Source organism: Gracilinanus agilis, chromosome 1 (genome assembly GCF_016433145.1).
Source record: "Gracilinanus agilis isolate LMUSP501 chromosome 1, AgileGrace, whole genome shotgun sequence".
Lineage (NCBI taxonomy): Eukaryota > Metazoa > Chordata > Mammalia > Didelphimorphia > Didelphidae > Gracilinanus > Gracilinanus agilis.
The window spans coordinates 758,001,783-758,020,681 of NC_058130.1; the positions used below are offsets into that span (position 1 = coordinate 758,001,783).

Sequence of the window (18,899 nt, forward strand, 5' to 3'; positions counted from 1 at the left end):
TCTTGCAGAAGCAAACTTGAATTTCAAGTTAAGCTCAAAGTATTCTCAAAAATCAAATCATATTGGAGCAAATTTGAATTTTTGAAACATGCATTAGAAAAGAACTGATTATAGTTGTTAGACTTTAATTCTTTCTGTTTACAGATGAGAGAATTGTGTCTTGGAAAGGTAGTGTGATTTGCTCAAGGCTCTACAATTACTAACTAACTAATCTAGAGAGACTCCCACAATTATAAAAAAGAATGCTGATCGTGCCAGGTATTTTCCAGGTACTGAAATAAACCTCAGCATTTCATCACCACTATAGGAATTGGGAGTTTATCCCGGAGACAACAGGGAGCCAGAGGGGGAACTTGAGCACAGGAATAACATGAACCAAGCCAAACATAAGGACAAGTATGTTAATGAGGGCCTTGGAGGATCTCCAGAGGCAAATGTAGTTATCTTCTTTGGGGTCAGTAGTGCCCCCAAACTGACACTCATTCCACCCATTCAGCTGAGCCCAGAACAGGGCATTGTGTGAGAGATGCTAGGGTGCTTTCCTAGTGAAGCAATGATGTTTGGCAAGGGGCCCCTTTGGGAGCCTTCCCAGGCTCTGCCAGAGGCTCTTGGCTGCCATACTTATGGCTTGACATTTCAGCCTCTCCTTGATCTGGCACCAACTTATATCTCCAGCTTTATGCCCTCCCCAACACACTTTGTAATCAAGGCAAACTGGGCTATTTACTTTTCCCCAAGCATATCTTGCCCTCCTCTTCCTCTAAACCCTGGCTTATACCACCCTTCCATCATGGGATGTCCTTATTACCTCCTTTAATGATCACCCACTCATTTCCACTTGTTGAATTCTTATCTGTCTTTCAGGGTCCACTTCAAATACCACTTCCTCCAAGAAACCATCTCTGATCTCACCACCCCTCATAGGGAATCCTCTGTCCTCTTGATGCTCAAGCACATTTCATGCCATTTTACATTTTCTATGATTTCTATGATGTAAGAATCTCCTAGTGGAAAACTTCCTTTACCAGTGCATATATCCAACTATTTTGAAAGTTATTGTCTTATAAAGTCATCCTAAGGGCAGCTGAATAGCTCAGTGGATAGAGTACCAGACCTGGAGTTGGGAGGACCTGGGTTCAAATTTGGCCTCAACACTTCCTAGCTGTGTGACCTCAGGCAAGTTACTTAACCCCAATTGCATAGCCCTTATTGCTCTTCTGTCTTAAAATTGATACTAAGACTGGGTAAGGGGAAAGAAAGAAAGAAAGAAAGAAAGAAAGAAAGAAAGAAAGAAAGAAAGAAAGAAAGAAAGAAAGAAAGAAAGAAAGAAAGAAANAGGAAGAATGGAAGGAAGAAGGAAGGAAGGAAGGAAGGAAGGAAGGAAGGAAGGAAGGAAGGAAGGAAGGAAGGAAAGGAAGGAAGGAAAGAAAGGAAGGAAAGAAGGAAGGAGGGAAGGAAAGAATGAAGGAAGGAAAGAAGGGAGGGAGGGAAGGAGGGAAGAAGGGAAGGAGGGAGGAAGAAAGAATAAGGAAGAAAAAGGGAGGAAAAAGAAAGAAAGCTGCTTGGGTACTAAGAGGCTTAAGTGATTTGCCCAGGCTCATGACAGTTGCTAGGTAATAGAAGTAAGACTTGAACTTAGGCCCTTCTAACTTGGAGGCAGCTTTATCCCCTAAACTGGACATTTTCATCATTTGGCAGATCCTAACTTTGATCAAAGTAATTTAGTTCCTTATTCTATCTTCTCACTAGATAGAAGCAATGATGCCCCATAAGGGCATTATTAGTGCCTTGTTTCCTTAATAGAACTTAAACTCCTAGGAAGGTACAGGTTTACTTTTACATTTTTATTCCCATTGCTTAAAATAATGCCTTGCACATAGTAGGTATAATGGATAGAGTGCCAGGCTCAGAATTAGGAAGACTCATTTTCCTGAGTTCAAATATGACCTTAGACACTAGCTGTGTGACCCTAGGCAAGTCCCTTAACCATGTTTGCCTCAGTTTCCTCATCTGTCAAATGAGCTGAAGAAGACAATGGCAAACCACTTCAGTATCTTTGCCAAGTAAACCCCAAATGGGATCACAAAAAATCTGATATGACTAAAAGCAACTGAACAGCAACAAATTAATGTTTGTTGAATTGATTTGAATCCTATTTCTTTTCTTTTTTTATATATAGTATGTAACATAACAGTTATATAGAATACATATGATTTGTTATAAATATGTAATGAATTACAATAAATATGCTTATCTAAGAGAAACAAATTCTTGCATTAGCTGTATCCAAACATCTGCCCCATTCTTTTCCCCCCCTCTCTCTTCCACTCTTCTCCCCTCCTCAAGAAGCCAGGTAATATGACCAAGGTTGTCCACATATTAGCATATAATACATATTCCCCTGTTTGTCATGTGGTAAAACAAGACCCATATTGCTTTTTTGTCCTCATAGATCCATTATTTATTATCGATCCAGTATTCCAGTGGTTAGGGTATTTACCCTACTAATGCAGATTACAACCTCTACAATACCTTCATAACCTGCATAATTTTTAGTTCTCTTTCCATAAAGCCTCATTAGAGGATTCATATGATACACTGGAAGAATATTTTCAGTTAATATTCAACTTCTTTTCATAAGCAAAATTCCATAGATGCTTCGGAAGTACTTGCTGAATGAATGAGTGAATGACTGAAAAAAGAAAGGCATGAATGAATGAATCAATCAATGACTTAGTGGATGATTACCTATTTTTTCTCATGTGATCTCTTTCAGGAAGCCCCAGCATCTGGCTATGACAGATACAGTGTTTAGCAACAGTTCTGATCGCTGGATGTGCCCCAATGACAGAACCATGGCTCTCCACACAAGGTAAGTTGCTGTTTATGTCTGACTTGAATTTGGGGAGGAGAGCAGAGATTTTAGAAAAATCTTTAGATTTTTAGATCTTTGGGATTTAGATTTAGATTTAGAGATCTTTAGAAAAAAGGAGTCAAAGCAATCTTCCCCAGGGCAATACCCTTTAGACTTTTATACTGATAAGTGAGTCCCGATTATACAATGGCTTCAAAATGTACCTAATTTCACTATCTGGGTCCTGAATTTTAATCCTGGGACTTCTATTGAAAAGAGAGACCAGTATAGGAGAAAACAACAACACTGCACTGGGAGTTATGGCACCTGGATTCTAATCTTGCTAAGCAGTTCTTGCTAAACTGGAAGGTTTAGTAAGGGTCCAGGGGAGGGCAAATAGGAGAGTAAAGGATCTTAAAATCATGTCATACAAGAATTTATGGAGGCACCTGGGGATGTGTACCCTGGAGAAGAAAAGGATCGGGATAGTGGAGAGAGAACTTGACAGCCCTTTCAAGTGTATCAAGACCATCAAATGAAAAAGGAATGAGATTTGTTGTACTTGGCACCAGCGGGCAGAACTGGGAATAATGGTAGAAATTTAGCAACCTAGTGGTATGGTTAAGATAGCATATATATCATTCATCTTGTCCCGTTTGCTGCTGGAGTTTTCTTAAGGATTTTTTCAGTGAGCCTGCAGAAGATGAGTATAATATCCCCACCCTTTCATCCAGCTACAAAAAGCTGCTATTTTTTTCACCTTTCCAAAAATCTGAAGAGCATTCAGTATAAAAGAACGATAGCAGGAGAGTAGCTTGTCCCAGGATCATTTCTATCTGAACCCAATTGGAAAAGATGAGGTTGAGATAATAACCACAATAATAATACATCAAAGTCATGTGAGAACAGGATAAAGTATATGTCATCCCTAGCATCCTCTCTGCTACTGAAGCGGTTCCATAAATGCTTTCGGTGATTCTCCAAAAGGCCAGCTTGCATCCTCACACTTTTGGCCAAAGAAATGTATGAATGAAGCTTTTATGGAGTGGTGATTATTTGCAAAGCACTCTACTAAATACTGGAGATTCAGATAGAAAAGTTAGACGGCCCCTGCTCTCAAGGCTCTCACAGTCTGACAAAGGAGGCAACATATGTGGAAGAGTTTAGCTGTAAGTCAGATGGAAGAGCCCTGGGGTCCTTAGGGCACAGGGACAAAGCAGATGGTGTGGCCTCTTCTTTGGTCTCCTTTCCGCTGATAAAATCAAATCCATTTCTGATGCTGAACCATTTGACATCATCAAGGACTTTGGTAACAAGAACTTCCTCTTCTGGGTCTTTGGTAGCTATGACTGTAGCATTTGTAGGAGCGGTTGCTAGACTGCATCTCCACAGGGGCTGCTTTCCAGGATGATCACTGGGGGTACCAGGCTGGAAGCATTGCAATTCCCAAAGCTCTTGGGTTTAGGGTCTATAGGAACCACAGGTTCTCTATTAGGGGAGGTTGTGGTCAAGGTGGTAGTTTGACCTGCTTGGTACCAGCTGCCTTCTAGGTCCCACTCTGAGGGTCCTGCCCTTGCAGTCAGACTGCCTCATCTTCCCAGTGAGTGATAGTTGAATGGCAGTTGGTATGGAGAAGGAAACCATCTCAAAAGTAAATGGCCCAGAAAACCAAGATGGCCCTTCAACGATGTAGCACACATTCAAGTGAACAATGTTAACACTCTCGGGCACTCTATAATCTATGTCATAGCCTACAAAAACGAAGCAAACAGAAGGACGTCCATCTGTCCGGTTCTCTATAGAACACTAAATTAAAGAATAATAACGGGATAGCAATTTGTCCTATGCTGATTTCTACATAAACCCCATTAAGAAAGAGAAAAATGAGATGATAATAATAATGACAATAATAATGTCCTTTACCATTTATATGATGCTTTAATAAATAGTATCTCATTTGATTCTCACAACAACCCTGGAAGGTGGGTGCTATTATTATACCCATTTTACAGATGGAGCACTCGAGGCACAGAGAGATGGAGTGACATGCTTGGAGTCACACAACTAATAAATATGGAAGTCAGGGTATGAAACCAGGCTAAATCCGACTTCCTTTTATGGTTACTTTTTGTTCCAAGTAAACTTCCCTCTGAAAGCAAAGTGAGTTTCTACAGCCTATATTAGAGTCTAATCTGATGTGAAGAGAACATCTCACCAATTGAGCAATGTGTCTGTTTAAATGACCAGTTTTCCAAAGGGTCAGTGGGGTTAAAGATGCATTTTGCTTTAATAAATGCCAGTCAATGAAAAATTCCATCCATCAGGATTGTGCTTAGCCAATATGAACCCCAACAATAATCCTTTTATGTTGGGATTATTCACACAGTCTATGACCAGGTTCATGAATATGCTCCTGGGAGCCTACTGAGGATCTTGACATTCTAAATGCTTCCAGTCACCCTTGATTGCCATTGCTTTTTCATCAGATATTAAAATTATTTTTCAATAGATGCTAATGGATAAATAATAGTCCTCCCGCATGATGCCAGAGTTGCTGCAGTGGTAATGGGCAATGCAGACATTTTAATGTCTTTCTGAAGCAAATTGAGAAATCCAGCTTTAATTAACAGCCAGTTGGACACACTTCTGGCTTACACAATTACCCAATGTGTTCATTTCTCTGCTGCTTTTGATCCAGCGTGTCTGACCTGCTGATCATTTCTGAGACTGATGGCTAAGTGCACAAAGAATCCCAGAATCTCAGGACTGGAAGGGCCCTTGGAGGTCATCCAGTCTAACCCATCCCTGGAGAAGTACTACAACAACATTTCCCCAATGTAGGGTCCTTCAGCCTTCGCCAAGAGACCTCCAGTGAGAGAGAACCCGCTGCCTCCCTGGGCAGTCCATTCCACTTATGACTCATTCTCATTTGTAACAAGTTTTTTATGCACAGCAGACTAAATTTGTTTCTTTGCAGTGATTTCATTTTGCTTCTAGTCTTGCTTAGTGGAGCCAAGTAGGATAAGTCTTTTCCCTTTTCCACATGACAAACCTTTAACTGCTTAAAGACTGCTCTCATGTCCCTTCTCCCCCAATTCCTCTTTTCTCTAGGCTAATTCTAATTACTTCACCCTTCATATGACTCTGACTTGAGCCTCTTGACTCAACTGGACAATTCCTAGCTAGGTGGTACAGTAGATAGAACACTGGGCCTGGAGTCAGGAAGAACTGAGTTCAAATCTGGCTTCAGACACATACTAGCTGTGTGAGCCCAGGCAAGTCACCTAATTACTGTTTGTCTCAGATTCCTCAACTGTAAAATGTGGATAATAGTAGTATCTACCATCTCGGATTGTTATGAGGATCCAAATGATATTTGTAAAGCCCTCAACACAGTTCCTGACATAATTACTAGGTGTTACTGCTCCTGATCATTATCATTTCAGTTGATCACTTTTTACTTTTACTCCCTGTATCACCTTGGGCAAGTCACTTTCTCTTCTCTAAAATAAGGACATTGTATCTGGTGGTGTCCAAGGTCCCTTCTAGTTCAAAATATATGATCATGGGATATTTTCCAAAGCATTGATTCCCAGAACTGAACGTGGCACATTAGATGTGATCTGACTAAGGCATGGTACACCTCTTCCTTATCAATCTACCTCTTACTTTCCCTAGCTTCCTCCAAGTCTCAGCTTCAAGCTTACTTTCTGCAGGAGATTTGTCCCCATTTTTAGTCCTTCCTAATACTTCTCCTCTGAGAGTGTCTTCCATTTGTACATAGTTTGTAAGTACAATTATTTGTGAGTTTTTCTCCCCCACTAGAGTATAAGCCTCTTGAGGGCAAAGGTTTTTGCCCTCGTTAGTCTCTCTTAATACAGCCAACTCTCACCCAGAAGAGGGGAAAAACACATTGCAAAGAAAATGAGCGTTTCTAGGGGACGCTGGCTCTGGGGACATCATAATATAATATAATATAATATAATATAATATAATATAATATAATATAATATAATATAATATAATAACAACATAACATAATAACTATATTATATTATTATATAATATAATGTAAATAGATTTAAATAAATATAAAAGAAATAATAGGTAGAATGGTGGAAGAGTGCCAGCCTGGGGTCAGGAGGACCTGAGTTCAAATCTGGATTCAGACACTTTCTAGCTGTGACCTTATTCAAGTCACTCAACCTCAATTGCCCAGCTCTTACCACTCTTCTGCCTTGGAACTGATACTTAATATTGATTCTAAGACAGAAGGTAAGGGTTTAAAAAAAGAGAAAACAAAACCATCTAGTCCATTGCTATACACTAGAGAATCACACCCCAAACTCATGTGCTCCATGTTGGGCAACAGTGACGAGAATATAGATTGTTTCTAGGACACTTGTTATAAAATTGCAGAATATCAGAGTTAGAAGATGAAGTGAGAAGTCATCTCATCTAACTCTTATTTCATAGGTTGGAAAATGAGGACCAGAACAAGGAAATCAGGTTGCCCAAGGACCTGATACTAGAGAATGGTGGAATTAGGATGACACCAGAGTCCTCCAAAGACCTAGACGAGTGTTCTTTCCATAATCCTGAAAAGGTTAACTCTATCTTTAGAGTATGGAGTACCAGAATTGGGGACTGATCAGTATTAAGTCATTTCTGTTTTTTACTAAAACCATCAGGCAGCTGGCCATTGCAAAATGCTCACCTGAGGTATTGGACTAAATTGATGAGCATGACAAAAATGATGCACTGTTTGAGCTGCCTGAAAAGTTTCACTAAAAGCACTGGACTTGACATATCTGTTTAAATACGGTCTTCTTTTTGGTTCAGGAAGAAGGAAGTAGGTCACACTAAGTTGTACTTTGTGGTTGCTGTCATCAATCAGTATTAGTATTTGAAGGCATTACAGTTGCATTTCTTTTCTAACCTCATTTCTCATTTCTTGTTCTTTTCTCCCGCTTCTTGGCTTTCCCACAGTGAAAAGGAACAGTAAGTATTCTGTGACATTTACCTTTCTAACTGACTGCCTTTTGCCTGTCTTTTTGATCAGTGTGGTATGCTTCTGCAGAGAGAAGACAGAGGTCAAGAAATAAGCAGTGACAAGAAAAAATAGATATTTGAAAAAGTTCCCAGGGATTCAAAGCCTTCAGAAAAGTTTCCAAAGATTTGGCACCTTCTTCCAAATTCTGGGGAGGGAGGCGGATGTGGGATGTGGAGGTGGGCTTAATATTTAGTTCTTGTTATTAACTTGGGCATGATTGGCAGCAAGTCTCTGAGCCTTGATTTCTTTAGCTTCGCACCAGGAAAGCTGCCTGGGATAAAATAAATGCCAAGTAGAATAATTTCCCTTGGTAATAACAGGCTGATGGCATATGCATTACAATGTAGTACACTGAGCACATAATTTCCATCCCAGCTCAAAAGGTTATCTTGCTTTCTGGTGGAAATGACTTAGAAACAAAGGGCAGATATGAGCAAGGGGTCAGTTTGAATGACCAAAATGATGAAAATGAGATTGTTTTTGCATATAGCTGCACTTCCAAAACATGCAGAAGCACATCTGGCCTCTATACTCATTATTTCTTTGAACTTGGGTGAAGCATCAGTTCATTTACCTGGACCTCAGTTTCCTTTAAGATGAGAAAATTGGACCAGAAGATGTTTGTGGTCATTTCCTGCTCTAAACCTCCGTACTTATGCTCTCTAATGATGATGATGGTGATTCATTTCAATTTAACACACATGTATTAAATACCTACTGTATACCAGGCTTTGTGGTGTTATAGGAAATGTGCTAGATTTAGGGTTAGATGCCTGGGATTTGAGCTCCAGCTTTATCCACTTGTTAACTGTCTGACATCTCTAGGTTCTAGCATCCTCATTTGCAATGGGGGAAAGGATTTCCTGATTTCCTTCAGGACTCAGATCAAATGCTACCCCCAGCTTGATAGTACCTTCCTCTCTAAGGTTACCTTATATCTACTTTGTATACCTCTTCAGTATTCCTATATATGTACCTGTTGTCTTCTCCGTCAGAAGATATGGGTTCAAATACCAATTCTGCTGCTACCTAAGAATGATGTGGACAGCTGGGAGAATCAGTGGATAGAGAGTCAGGCCTGGAGATGGGAGGTCCTGGGTTCAAATTTGGCCTCAGATACTTCCTAGCTGTATGACCCTGGGCAAGTCACTCAACCCCCATTGCCTAGTCCTTACCGCTCTTCTGCCTTGGAACCAATACACAGTATTGATTCTAAGTTAGGTAAGACTTTTTACTTTTTTTAAAGAAAGCAAGCCCCTTAATTTCTCTGAGTCTCAGATTCTTCATCTGGAAAGTGGGGCCAATCATCCCCATCACAGTATTATTGGAAAGATCAAATGAGATCAATTTGCAAATCTTCTCTGTCTACCACACTAAACTGCCTGTGAATTGTTACTCTAATACAAATGGAAATACTTTTAAGATTGCAAAGCCATCTATATGTTTAAGACATTATTCATGGAGGAATGGCTTCTGTGCATACAGGAGAGCTTCCAGTTCTTCAAGCAAATATTTATGTCCAAGGCACTGTTCTCATTTCTGAATATGCAGAGAAAAAAGCAAAATAGTCTGTAGCTCTTTTAAAAATTAAGTTTATTTACTTAATTAATTAATTTAGAATTTTTTCCATGGTTACATGATTCATGTTCTTCCCTCCCTTCCTCCCCCCTCCTATAGCCAATGAGCAATTCCACTGAGTTTTACATGTGTCATTGATCCAGACCTATTTCCATATTATTAATATTTGCACTAGCATGATCATTTAGAGCAGTGGTTCCCAAACTTTTTTGGCCTACCACCCCCTTTCCAGAAAAAATATTACTTAGCCCCCTGTTATTAATTTTTAAAAATTGTAATAGCAATTAATAGGAAAGATAAATGCACCTGTGGCCATCACCACCTCCCTGGATCGCTGCAGCACCCACCAGGGGGCGGTAGTACTGTAAGAGGGAGATTTTAGGTATTTTATAGATATATATTTAAATTGTGGCCGCCAGGAATCAACAATTCAGGTTGATTCCATAATTAAACTACACTTTGGGAATCACTGTTTTAGAGTCTACATCCCCAGTCATATCCCCACCAAACCATGTGATCAAGCAGTTGTTTTTCTTCTGTGTTTCTACTCCCACAGTTCTTTCTCTGGATGTGAATAGTGTTCTTTCTCATAAGTCCCTCAAAATTGTCCTGAGTCATTGCATTGCTGCTAGTAGAGAAGTCCATTACATTTGATTTTACCACAGTGTATCAGTCTCTGTGTACGGTGTTCTCCTGGTTCTGCTCTTTTCACTCTGCATCACTTCCTGGAAGTTGTTCCAGTTCACATGGAATTCCTCCAGTTCATTATTCCTTTGAGCACAATGGTATTCCAACACCAACAGATACACAATTTGTTCAGCCATTTCCCAATTGGAGGGCATCCCCTCATTTTCCAATTTTTTGTCACCACAAAGAGTGCGGCTATAAATATTTTTGTTTAAGTCTTTTTCCTTATTATCTTTTTGGGTTATAGACCCAGCAGTGGTATGGTTGGATCAAAGGATAGGCAGTCTTTTAAAGTCCTTTGGGCAAAGTTCCAAATTGCCTTCCGGAATGGTTGAATCAATTCACAACTCCACCAACAATGCATTAGTGTCCCAATTTTGCCACAGCCCTCCAACATTTATTACTTTCCTTTGCTGTCATATTAGCCAATCTTCTAGGTGTGAGGTGGTACCCCAGAGTTGTTTTGATTTGCATTTCTCTAATTATAAGAGAGTCAGAACACTTCATGTGCTTACTGACAGTTTTGATTTCTTTATCAGAAAATTGCCTATTCATGTCCCTTGCCCATTTATCAATTGGGAAATGGCTTGATTTTTTTTATGCAATTGATTTAGCTCCTTACAAATTTGAGTAATTAGACCTTTGTCAGAGGTTTTTGTTATAAAGATTTTTTCCCAATTTGTTGCTTCCCTTCTATTTTTGGTTTTATTTGTGCAAAACCTTTTTAATTTAATATAATCAAAATTATTCATTTTACTCTTCGTAATATTCTCTTGCTCAGTCTTAAAATCTTTCCTTTCCCATAGATCTGACAGGTATACTATTCTTATGTTCACCAAATTTACTTATAATTTCCTTCTTTATATTTAAGTCATTCACCCATTTTGAATTAGTCCATAGCTTTGAGGAGAGTATTGTGTTGAATTGGAGGGATATAGCATTTATAGAGCTGTACATTCAAGATAATTTGAGAGAAGAAAGGGAGAGAGAGATAGAGAGTTAGGCACAGGCAAAGATAGGCAGAGGCAAAGAGAGAGACAGAGACAGAGACAGACAGGGACGGAGACAGAGAGAAGCACTAATACCTGGAAAGGTCTTTCATAATGAAGGGGCACCTGATCTGGTCCTTAAAGAAAACTAGAAATCTTAATAGGGATAAGGAGGGAGTGCATTCCAGGCATAAGATTTTCCTTTGCAAAAGTACATATGAGAATATTTCATTTAGATGTAATTAGAAAGATTTTTCCCTACTGTAATATTCTTATTTTTTTTCACTGCTGAGGAAATATTTCCATATAAGTGAGTTTTTCAGATGTTTGAAAATACAAAAACTTTTTTTTGTTTAAACAGTTCTCATGAAAATGTATTTAAATTTTGTCATTTATATTCTTGCCTTCTCAAACCTGGAATATCAAACACAATTTAATTTGTCCTTAATGCCCCAAGGCCATCATTTTGATCATGAGTCATTGTACAACCCATAATCACAGTTAATATGTGTCAGAGGCAGGATCTGAATCCAAGTCTTCCTGACTCCAAGTGCATTAGACATTATGCTTTTAGGTGGCTCTCATATGCTTCCAAACATAGTTTAGTGCAGGGGTCAGCAACATATGGCTCTCGAGCCATACCTGGCTCTTTTGAGGGCCAGATATGGCTCTTTCTGCAGGAGCCATAAAGTCCATTTTTTTTCAGGCGCTGTTACAGGAGCCACACTGTGAGCACTGCACGGCTCTCACGGAAATTACATTTTAAAAAATGTGGCGTTTATGGCTCTCATGGCCAAAAAGGTTGCCAACTCCTGGTCTAGTGGAAAGAGCACTTATTGGACTTGGAGCCAGGACACCTGAGTTGAAGTCTTATCCCTCTAACTTACAGACATGACCCTGAACAAAGTCTTTGACCTATCTGGGCTTCTGTTTCTTCAGCTCTAAAATGGAGATAATATCTGTCCTAGGTACCTTGCTGGGTAATCAAGGCTAAGTGACTTGTCCAGGGTCACACAGTCAGTAAGGAATGTGTCAGACATACACTTTCACTCAAATCTTCCTCACATGGAATCTGTATTTTAATTTACTTCCCTACTTGTATTGGTGAGAAGTGAAGATAGAGGAAATGCCTTGAACTCCAGAAAACCTGAGTTGGAAGTCTAGCCTCTGACACATGCTAGATTTGTGATCATGCTCAATGAGGATAGAAATTACAGAAGACATTGTAATTTCTATGGGAGAGAAAGTTTCTATACTGGAAATTCCCCATGCCGGTTAAGTCACAAGTCTCAAAATCCTTCCCTCCTCCCCTCCATAAAGGGTGGGGGCAAAGTTTACTTTTTATGCATGAACTCATTTGAGTCTCATAACAGTCCCATGAAGTTAAATAGTGTTGCTATTATTATGTCCATCATATATATATATATATATATATATATATATATATAAATGGAAGTTTAGCAATGTGTAGTGATTGTTAGTTACATGGTCACACAACTAGGGTCAGAGGTAGGATATGAATCCAGGTCTTCTTACCCCTGAGCCAACCCAACAGGCCATCCACTACTCACTCCAAGCTGCTTCTCTAGGAAAGAGTTAGGAGCAACTGATTGTAAGCTGGAAGCCCTGCTTGATTTTTCTACACTAAAAGATACCAGTTTGATCCAGAATAATGGTACACAGTCAAATTAGTTCTTCTTTATCCCCAAATGAGCAGTGTGACTTCCACATCCTGCTGGATCATTAACTTAGGCTAAACAGGCTTCCTTACCACTAATCTTCCCATCCATGGTGCCAGGATGACATTTGGGGGCTAGCAAAAGTCTCTCCCAGGTGCTGTCTGTGTAAGCCTTCCCCATTGCATTTCAGAGAGGCTTGTGGATACCATGGACAGCAACCATGACTTCTAAAGTGGGAGCAGATGATGCCTTCTTTGTAGCATCTCTTTCCTTTTCTTCATCAGGCCCTAGGAGATGAGTCTGTTCGTTTTACCCTAGAACAAGATGTAGTAGATTGTGCTGAGAATCATGCTTTTGAAATCACTGCAGGTGGGAGTAGCCTTCTAAGCTGCCAGAGCCAAATCCCTTCATCTCCTGCTGAAGATGCAGTTGTTTCTGACTTTGGAATTCTGGGGAGCAAGTGGACTCTTTCTATCCATCTCACCATTTTCATTCCCCTAACCAAGCTAATCTGTTGGGGTCCATGAACTAAGCCATGCTGGAAATCAGATGTTTGGGGGTGATAGTCAAAGTCAGAAGCCAATGAAATATATTCAAGAAAGTGACACAATCTGTGTTATAAAGCCGTGCCCAATAAAAGGAACATTGGGAAAGTATGGGAAAGTATGGACTATGGATTTCTACCTCCCAAGAAAGGAGCCAAGTGTAAAATGAAAGTCAGATCATCACAAGAATAAATGTTATAGACAAATACATGGGATCCTAGAGCTAAAAGATCATACACTTAGAGCTAGAAAGGGCCTTAGTTCAACATCTCCTTTTCAAAAGAGGAAAAACTGAGGCCAAGAGCCTTTCATGATCATAGATCAAGAGTTAGAAGGTACCTTCGAGGTTAGCTAGCCTCTTCTCTCTTTTTACAAAACAGGAATCTGAAGCCTGAAAAGGTCAAATGCTTTGCCTAAAGTCATATGGGTAATAAGAGGCAGAACTGGGATCTAGACCCAAGACTTCTTATTCAAACCTAGTGCTCTTTCCATATTACTGTGGTTGATCATTTATGTATTAAATTCCCCCTTTTTTGTCTAACATCAGCTGGTAGTATAGTGGATGAGTATTGGGCCTGAAATCAGGAAGACTTGAGTTCAAATATGACCTTAGATACTTACTAGCTGTGTGACTCTAGGCAAGTCACTTAACCTCTATTTGCCTCAGTTTTTTTTTCAACTATAAAATGGGGATGATAATAGTTCCTACCTGGCAGGGTTCTTTTGAGGATCAAACGAGGCAATAGTTGTTGAAAAGTGCTTAGTCCAGTGCCTGGCACTGTGTAAATGCTTATTCTCTACCTTCGTCTCTTGGAAAGTATTACATTGTACATGCATGTATGTGTTCAGGTTTCTGAAACTTAGTCTCATTTAATTAAGCATCATTTATTGAGATGGTGGCCTCCAGAACCTAAAGAACCATTGTGTTGTGATTGGTGAGGAGTACAATAATCCTTTGCTGCAGTGAAGGCTCAGGTAAGATTTTATAACAAATGACCATCTATTTATGTAGTTTGGGTAGAGCAGAGAAATAGGCTTTGTGAACTGAGTAGATTGAGGAACTGGGAAGTTAATATATTTGAGAGAACATCTACATAGAGGTTGATGTGCCCTAGTGTAAGGGCAGAAGTTGAAGTGGACCGAAAGGCTGAGAGCCAGGCATGGGACACATTGAGAAAAGAAGGGGATTGTCTTCTTCAGGATCAATAGATAATGACCATCAGGATACGGAGTGGAAGATAATGTTGGATGGTGCTAATTTCATATGAAGAGAAGTTGCTAAGGGGCAGCTAGGTGGGTCAGTGGATAGAAAACTAGGCCTGAAGATGGGAGATCCTGGATGCAAATCTAGCCTGACACTTCCCAGCTGTGTGACTCTGGGTACACCAGTTAACCCCTAATTGACTAGCCCTTACCACTCTTGTGTCTTGGAACCAATAGTATAAATTCTAAGGCAGAAGGTAAGGGGTTAAAAAAAGAGAGAGGATGCTAGATGATAATAGTAAAAGTCTGGAAGTATCAGTGGGGAGCATGGAATATTCCAATTTGGCCACTATGACCAAGGAGTTAGATGTATGAGTGAAAAATGCCAACAATACTGAAATGAGTTGCAAGGGAAGCAGTTTCATCAGGAGGGAGCCAGATCTCAGTAAGTGCCAAAAGATGAAAGGAGTGAAAAAGGAAGAGAAGGAAGAGGTGAAAAACAAGTGAAATGATATTAATTATGGAGAGTATTCCACAGGGCACAATATAAGGGACAGCTAGATCTCTCGTGTGGTATTGGAGGAATTGAGTTTGAGGAAGGTATGATTAAGACAGTTTGGGTTTAATTTGCACACTACCAGCTAGGGGTTCAGAATCACTGAGATGGGAAGAACAGAAGAGTATGGGAACATGTTAAAATTTTAGGAGTGAGTCTAGGCAGAGTATCAATGGTTGCGGAGAAGGCGATCAATAAATATCTATTAAGCATTTACTACATATATGACCTGGTGTTAAGTTCATTGAAGGAGGGATATTATGAAACTGGAAAGGAAGAGAATAAGCATTTATATAGTGCCTGCTAGGCTTTTTAAAATAAATATTATCTAAGTTAATCTGCATAACAACCTTCAAAGTAGGTGTTATTATTATACTCATTTTACAGTTGAGGAAACTGAGGCAAATGGAAATTAATGGCTTTATAATAGTCATATAGCTAGTAAGTATCTGAGGTCAGATTCAAACTCAAGTTTTCCTGATTCCAGGACTAGTCCTCTCTTCAATGTACTACCTCTAGATTCTTCCATGATCTTCCTTGAGGTCCAACTTTCTGTCAGGTGACATGGAGAAGGAGCATCATGGCAGATAGAATTAGGAGGAGGTTTTCGAGCCCAGCTGGGTGGCACAAATGCTGAGTTTTCACTGGGGAAAGTGCTTGAGAGATAGGAGAGAGAAGCAATCTTGTTCTGGGGCAAATTGGTACTGGAGTAGTTCTAGGAGTTCAAGAAAGCTAAGTGGTGAAGTCATAATATAAGGCAGTTTCAAGCACAAGTCTAGAAAGAAGCTAGCCTAAGGCTAATTCACAGTACCAGCCAACCACCCCCATTTATTTGATCATTTTAGAAGATTAGAGCATAGATTGAGAGTTGGAGAGGCGCTCAGAAATCATGTAGCCCGATCATTAATTTAAACTATAAGGAAACAGGCTCAGAGAGTCCTTAGGGAGGAGAAATGACTTTCTAGAGTTATTTTATAGAGGAGGAAATGGAGGATCATTGGTGTTAATTGACTCACTTATGGTTATCTAGCTAGTAAATAGAAGAGCCAAGATTGAAACCCTGGTCCTCTGACTCCAAATCCAATATTATTCCCATTGTATTCATGTGCCACTTTTGTCCTGGAGTAAATATCCTGACTAAGCTGAGAAGAAAGCAAATGCAGAGAAATTTGGGATCATTACTGGGTGTTTAAAATAATATTTCTACGGGCAGCTAGGTATCTCAGTGAGTAGAAAATGAGGCCTGAAGTTGATAGGACCAGGGTTCAAATGTGTCCATAGATGCTTCTTAGCTGTGCGACCCTGGACAAGTCCCTTAACCCCTTTTGCCTAGCCCTTACCCCTCTTCTGCCTTAGAACCAATACACAGTATTGATTCTAAAATGGAAGGTAAGAATTTTTTTAAAAAGAATTAATACCAAGACAAGAGGTAAGATTTTTTTAATTTTAGAATTTAAAAAATAGTATTTCTGGGGGCTACTCTTGAATGATTAGGATTGCGGCTCTAATGAAGTGGCTTTGATTGTTATTGGGAAGAGGGAGAGCAAGGGAAAGCATCAAGCTGTAGTGGAAAGAGCACTAGACAGAAGACCTCGGCCCAGGGCCCATAGTAATAGCTAGTATTTATTTATATAGTGCTTTACAATTTACGTAGTACTTTAAGTCAATTCAACTTAACTAGAGTTTATTCAGTGATTACTCTGTTGCCAGGTGATACATAGAAAGACAAAAAACAGTCCATGCTCTTAAGGAGCTCATGGTTTGATGAGTTATAATTAATTATATAATGTTTTCCATATGCTATATCATTTGGTCTTCAAAAATTCCCTGTGATAGATGTGCTATCATTATTTCTTTTTCTTTTTACATTTACATATAGAAATAATTTTAATGATTGTTTTCTGACATTTTGGAATTCAGATTTTCCCCCTCCCTCCCCTCCCCTGCTTCCTCCCCAATAGTTTGATATAAGCTATACCCATACTTTCATGCAATATATATTTCCATATTGCTCATGTCATGATAGAAGACACATACAATACATACAATAAAAAATTTCATGAAGGACATAAAGTGGAAGATGGCTTGGTTTGATCTGCTTCAGACTCCAACAGTTCCTTCTTTGGCTGTAGATAGTATTTTCATCATGAGGTTCTTGTGATTATTTTGGAGGCTTGTTTTACTGATAATGGTTTAGTCCTTCACAGTTGATCATCATATAATATTTCTGTGATTGTATGCATTGTTCTCCTAGTTCTTCTCACTTCATTTTGTATCAGTTCATGTTAGTCTTTCCAGGTTTTTCTGAACTTTTTCTGTCCATTCTTTCTTATGGAACAGATAGGATCTATTATAACTTGTTCATCAATTCCCCAAGTGATGGACAACTCCTCAGTTTCCAATTCTTTTTCCAGTACAAAAAGTGTTGCTAAAAATATTTTGGTACAACCCCAGTTCTTTCAGATTGGCCAATATGACAATAAAGGAAAGTGATAAATGTTGGAGGGGATATGGCAAAATTGGGACACTAATGCGTTGCTGGTAGCGTTGTGAACTGATCCAATTTTTTCTGGAGGGCAATTTGGAACTATACCCAAAGAGCTACAAAACACTGCATACTCTTTGATTCAGTAATACCACTACTAGGTCTGTATCCCAAAGAGATTTTTAAAAAGGGGAAAGGACTTTCTTGTACAAAAGTATTTATAGCAGTTCTTTTTTGGGGTAACAAAGAATTGAAAACTGAGGGGATATCTATCAATTTGGGAATGGCTGGACAGATTACAGAGCTTGATGATGATGAATACTCTTATGCTATAAGAAACGATGAATAGGATATTTCAGAAGGAGCCAAAAAGATCCATGTGAACTAATGTAGAGCAAAATAAGCAGAACCAGAACAACAATATTGTACAATGATCAATTGTGAAAGACTTAGCTTCTCCTGGCAATACAGTGATCCAGGACAATTCTGAGGGACTTATGACAAAGAACGCTATCCACCTCCAGAGAAAGAACTGTTGGAGTCAGAATGTAATCAAAGCATACAGTTTTTCACTTTAGCTTATTTGGGTTTTTTATTTGGGGGTTTTGGTGTAATATGAGTACTCCCTTACAAAAATGAACAATATGAAAATATATCTTGCATGATAATACATGTATAATCCATATTAAATTGATTAGCAGCTCTGAGAAGGGGGAGGGAAGGGAGGGAGACAATTTGTATCATATAACTTCCAAAAACTTATGTGGAAAATTGTTATTACATGGAATTGACCAAATAAAATTTCTTTACAAAAGAAAAATATATTTCCCCCTTATCTCTGATCTCTTTGGCATATAGATCCATTATTGCTGATTCAAAGGGTACACATAATTTTGTGACCCTTTAATTGTGGTTCCATATTGCTCTCCAGAATGGTTATTTCAGTTCACAGTTCTACGAACAGTGTATTAGTGTTCCAATTTTCCCACATGACCTCTAATGTATATCATTTTTGGTTTTGGTCATTTTAGCAAAAATGATAGTTATGGTATTTCAGAGTTATTTTAATTGGCATTACTTTAATCAGGAGTGATTTGGAGCATTTTTGTGTGACTATGGATAATTTAAACTTCTTCCACTGAGAAGTGCCTGTTCATATCCTTCGATTATTTTTCAATTAGAGAATGCTTTGCATTCTTATAAATAGGAATCAGTTTTCTATATATTTGAGAAATGAGGCTTTTGTCAGAGACACTTGCTATAAATTTTT

The 18,899-nt window shown here is 39.0% G+C and overlaps 1 protein-coding gene across 1 annotated transcript in view; it reads left to right on the forward strand.

Moving 5' to 3' along the window:
* Positions 1-370: 370 nt before the first annotated feature.
* Positions 371-18,899, forward strand: part of RPH3A (rabphilin 3A) — a 116,821-nt gene continuing 98,292 nt past the window's right edge. The window contains exons 1-3 of the mRNA XM_044685431.1: positions 371-519; positions 2,777-2,872; positions 7,844-7,855. Coding sequence (XP_044541366.1) covers positions 371-519; positions 2,777-2,872; positions 7,844-7,855 — 257 coding nt within the window. The remainder of the gene's footprint in view (positions 520-2,776; positions 2,873-7,843; positions 7,856-18,899) is intronic.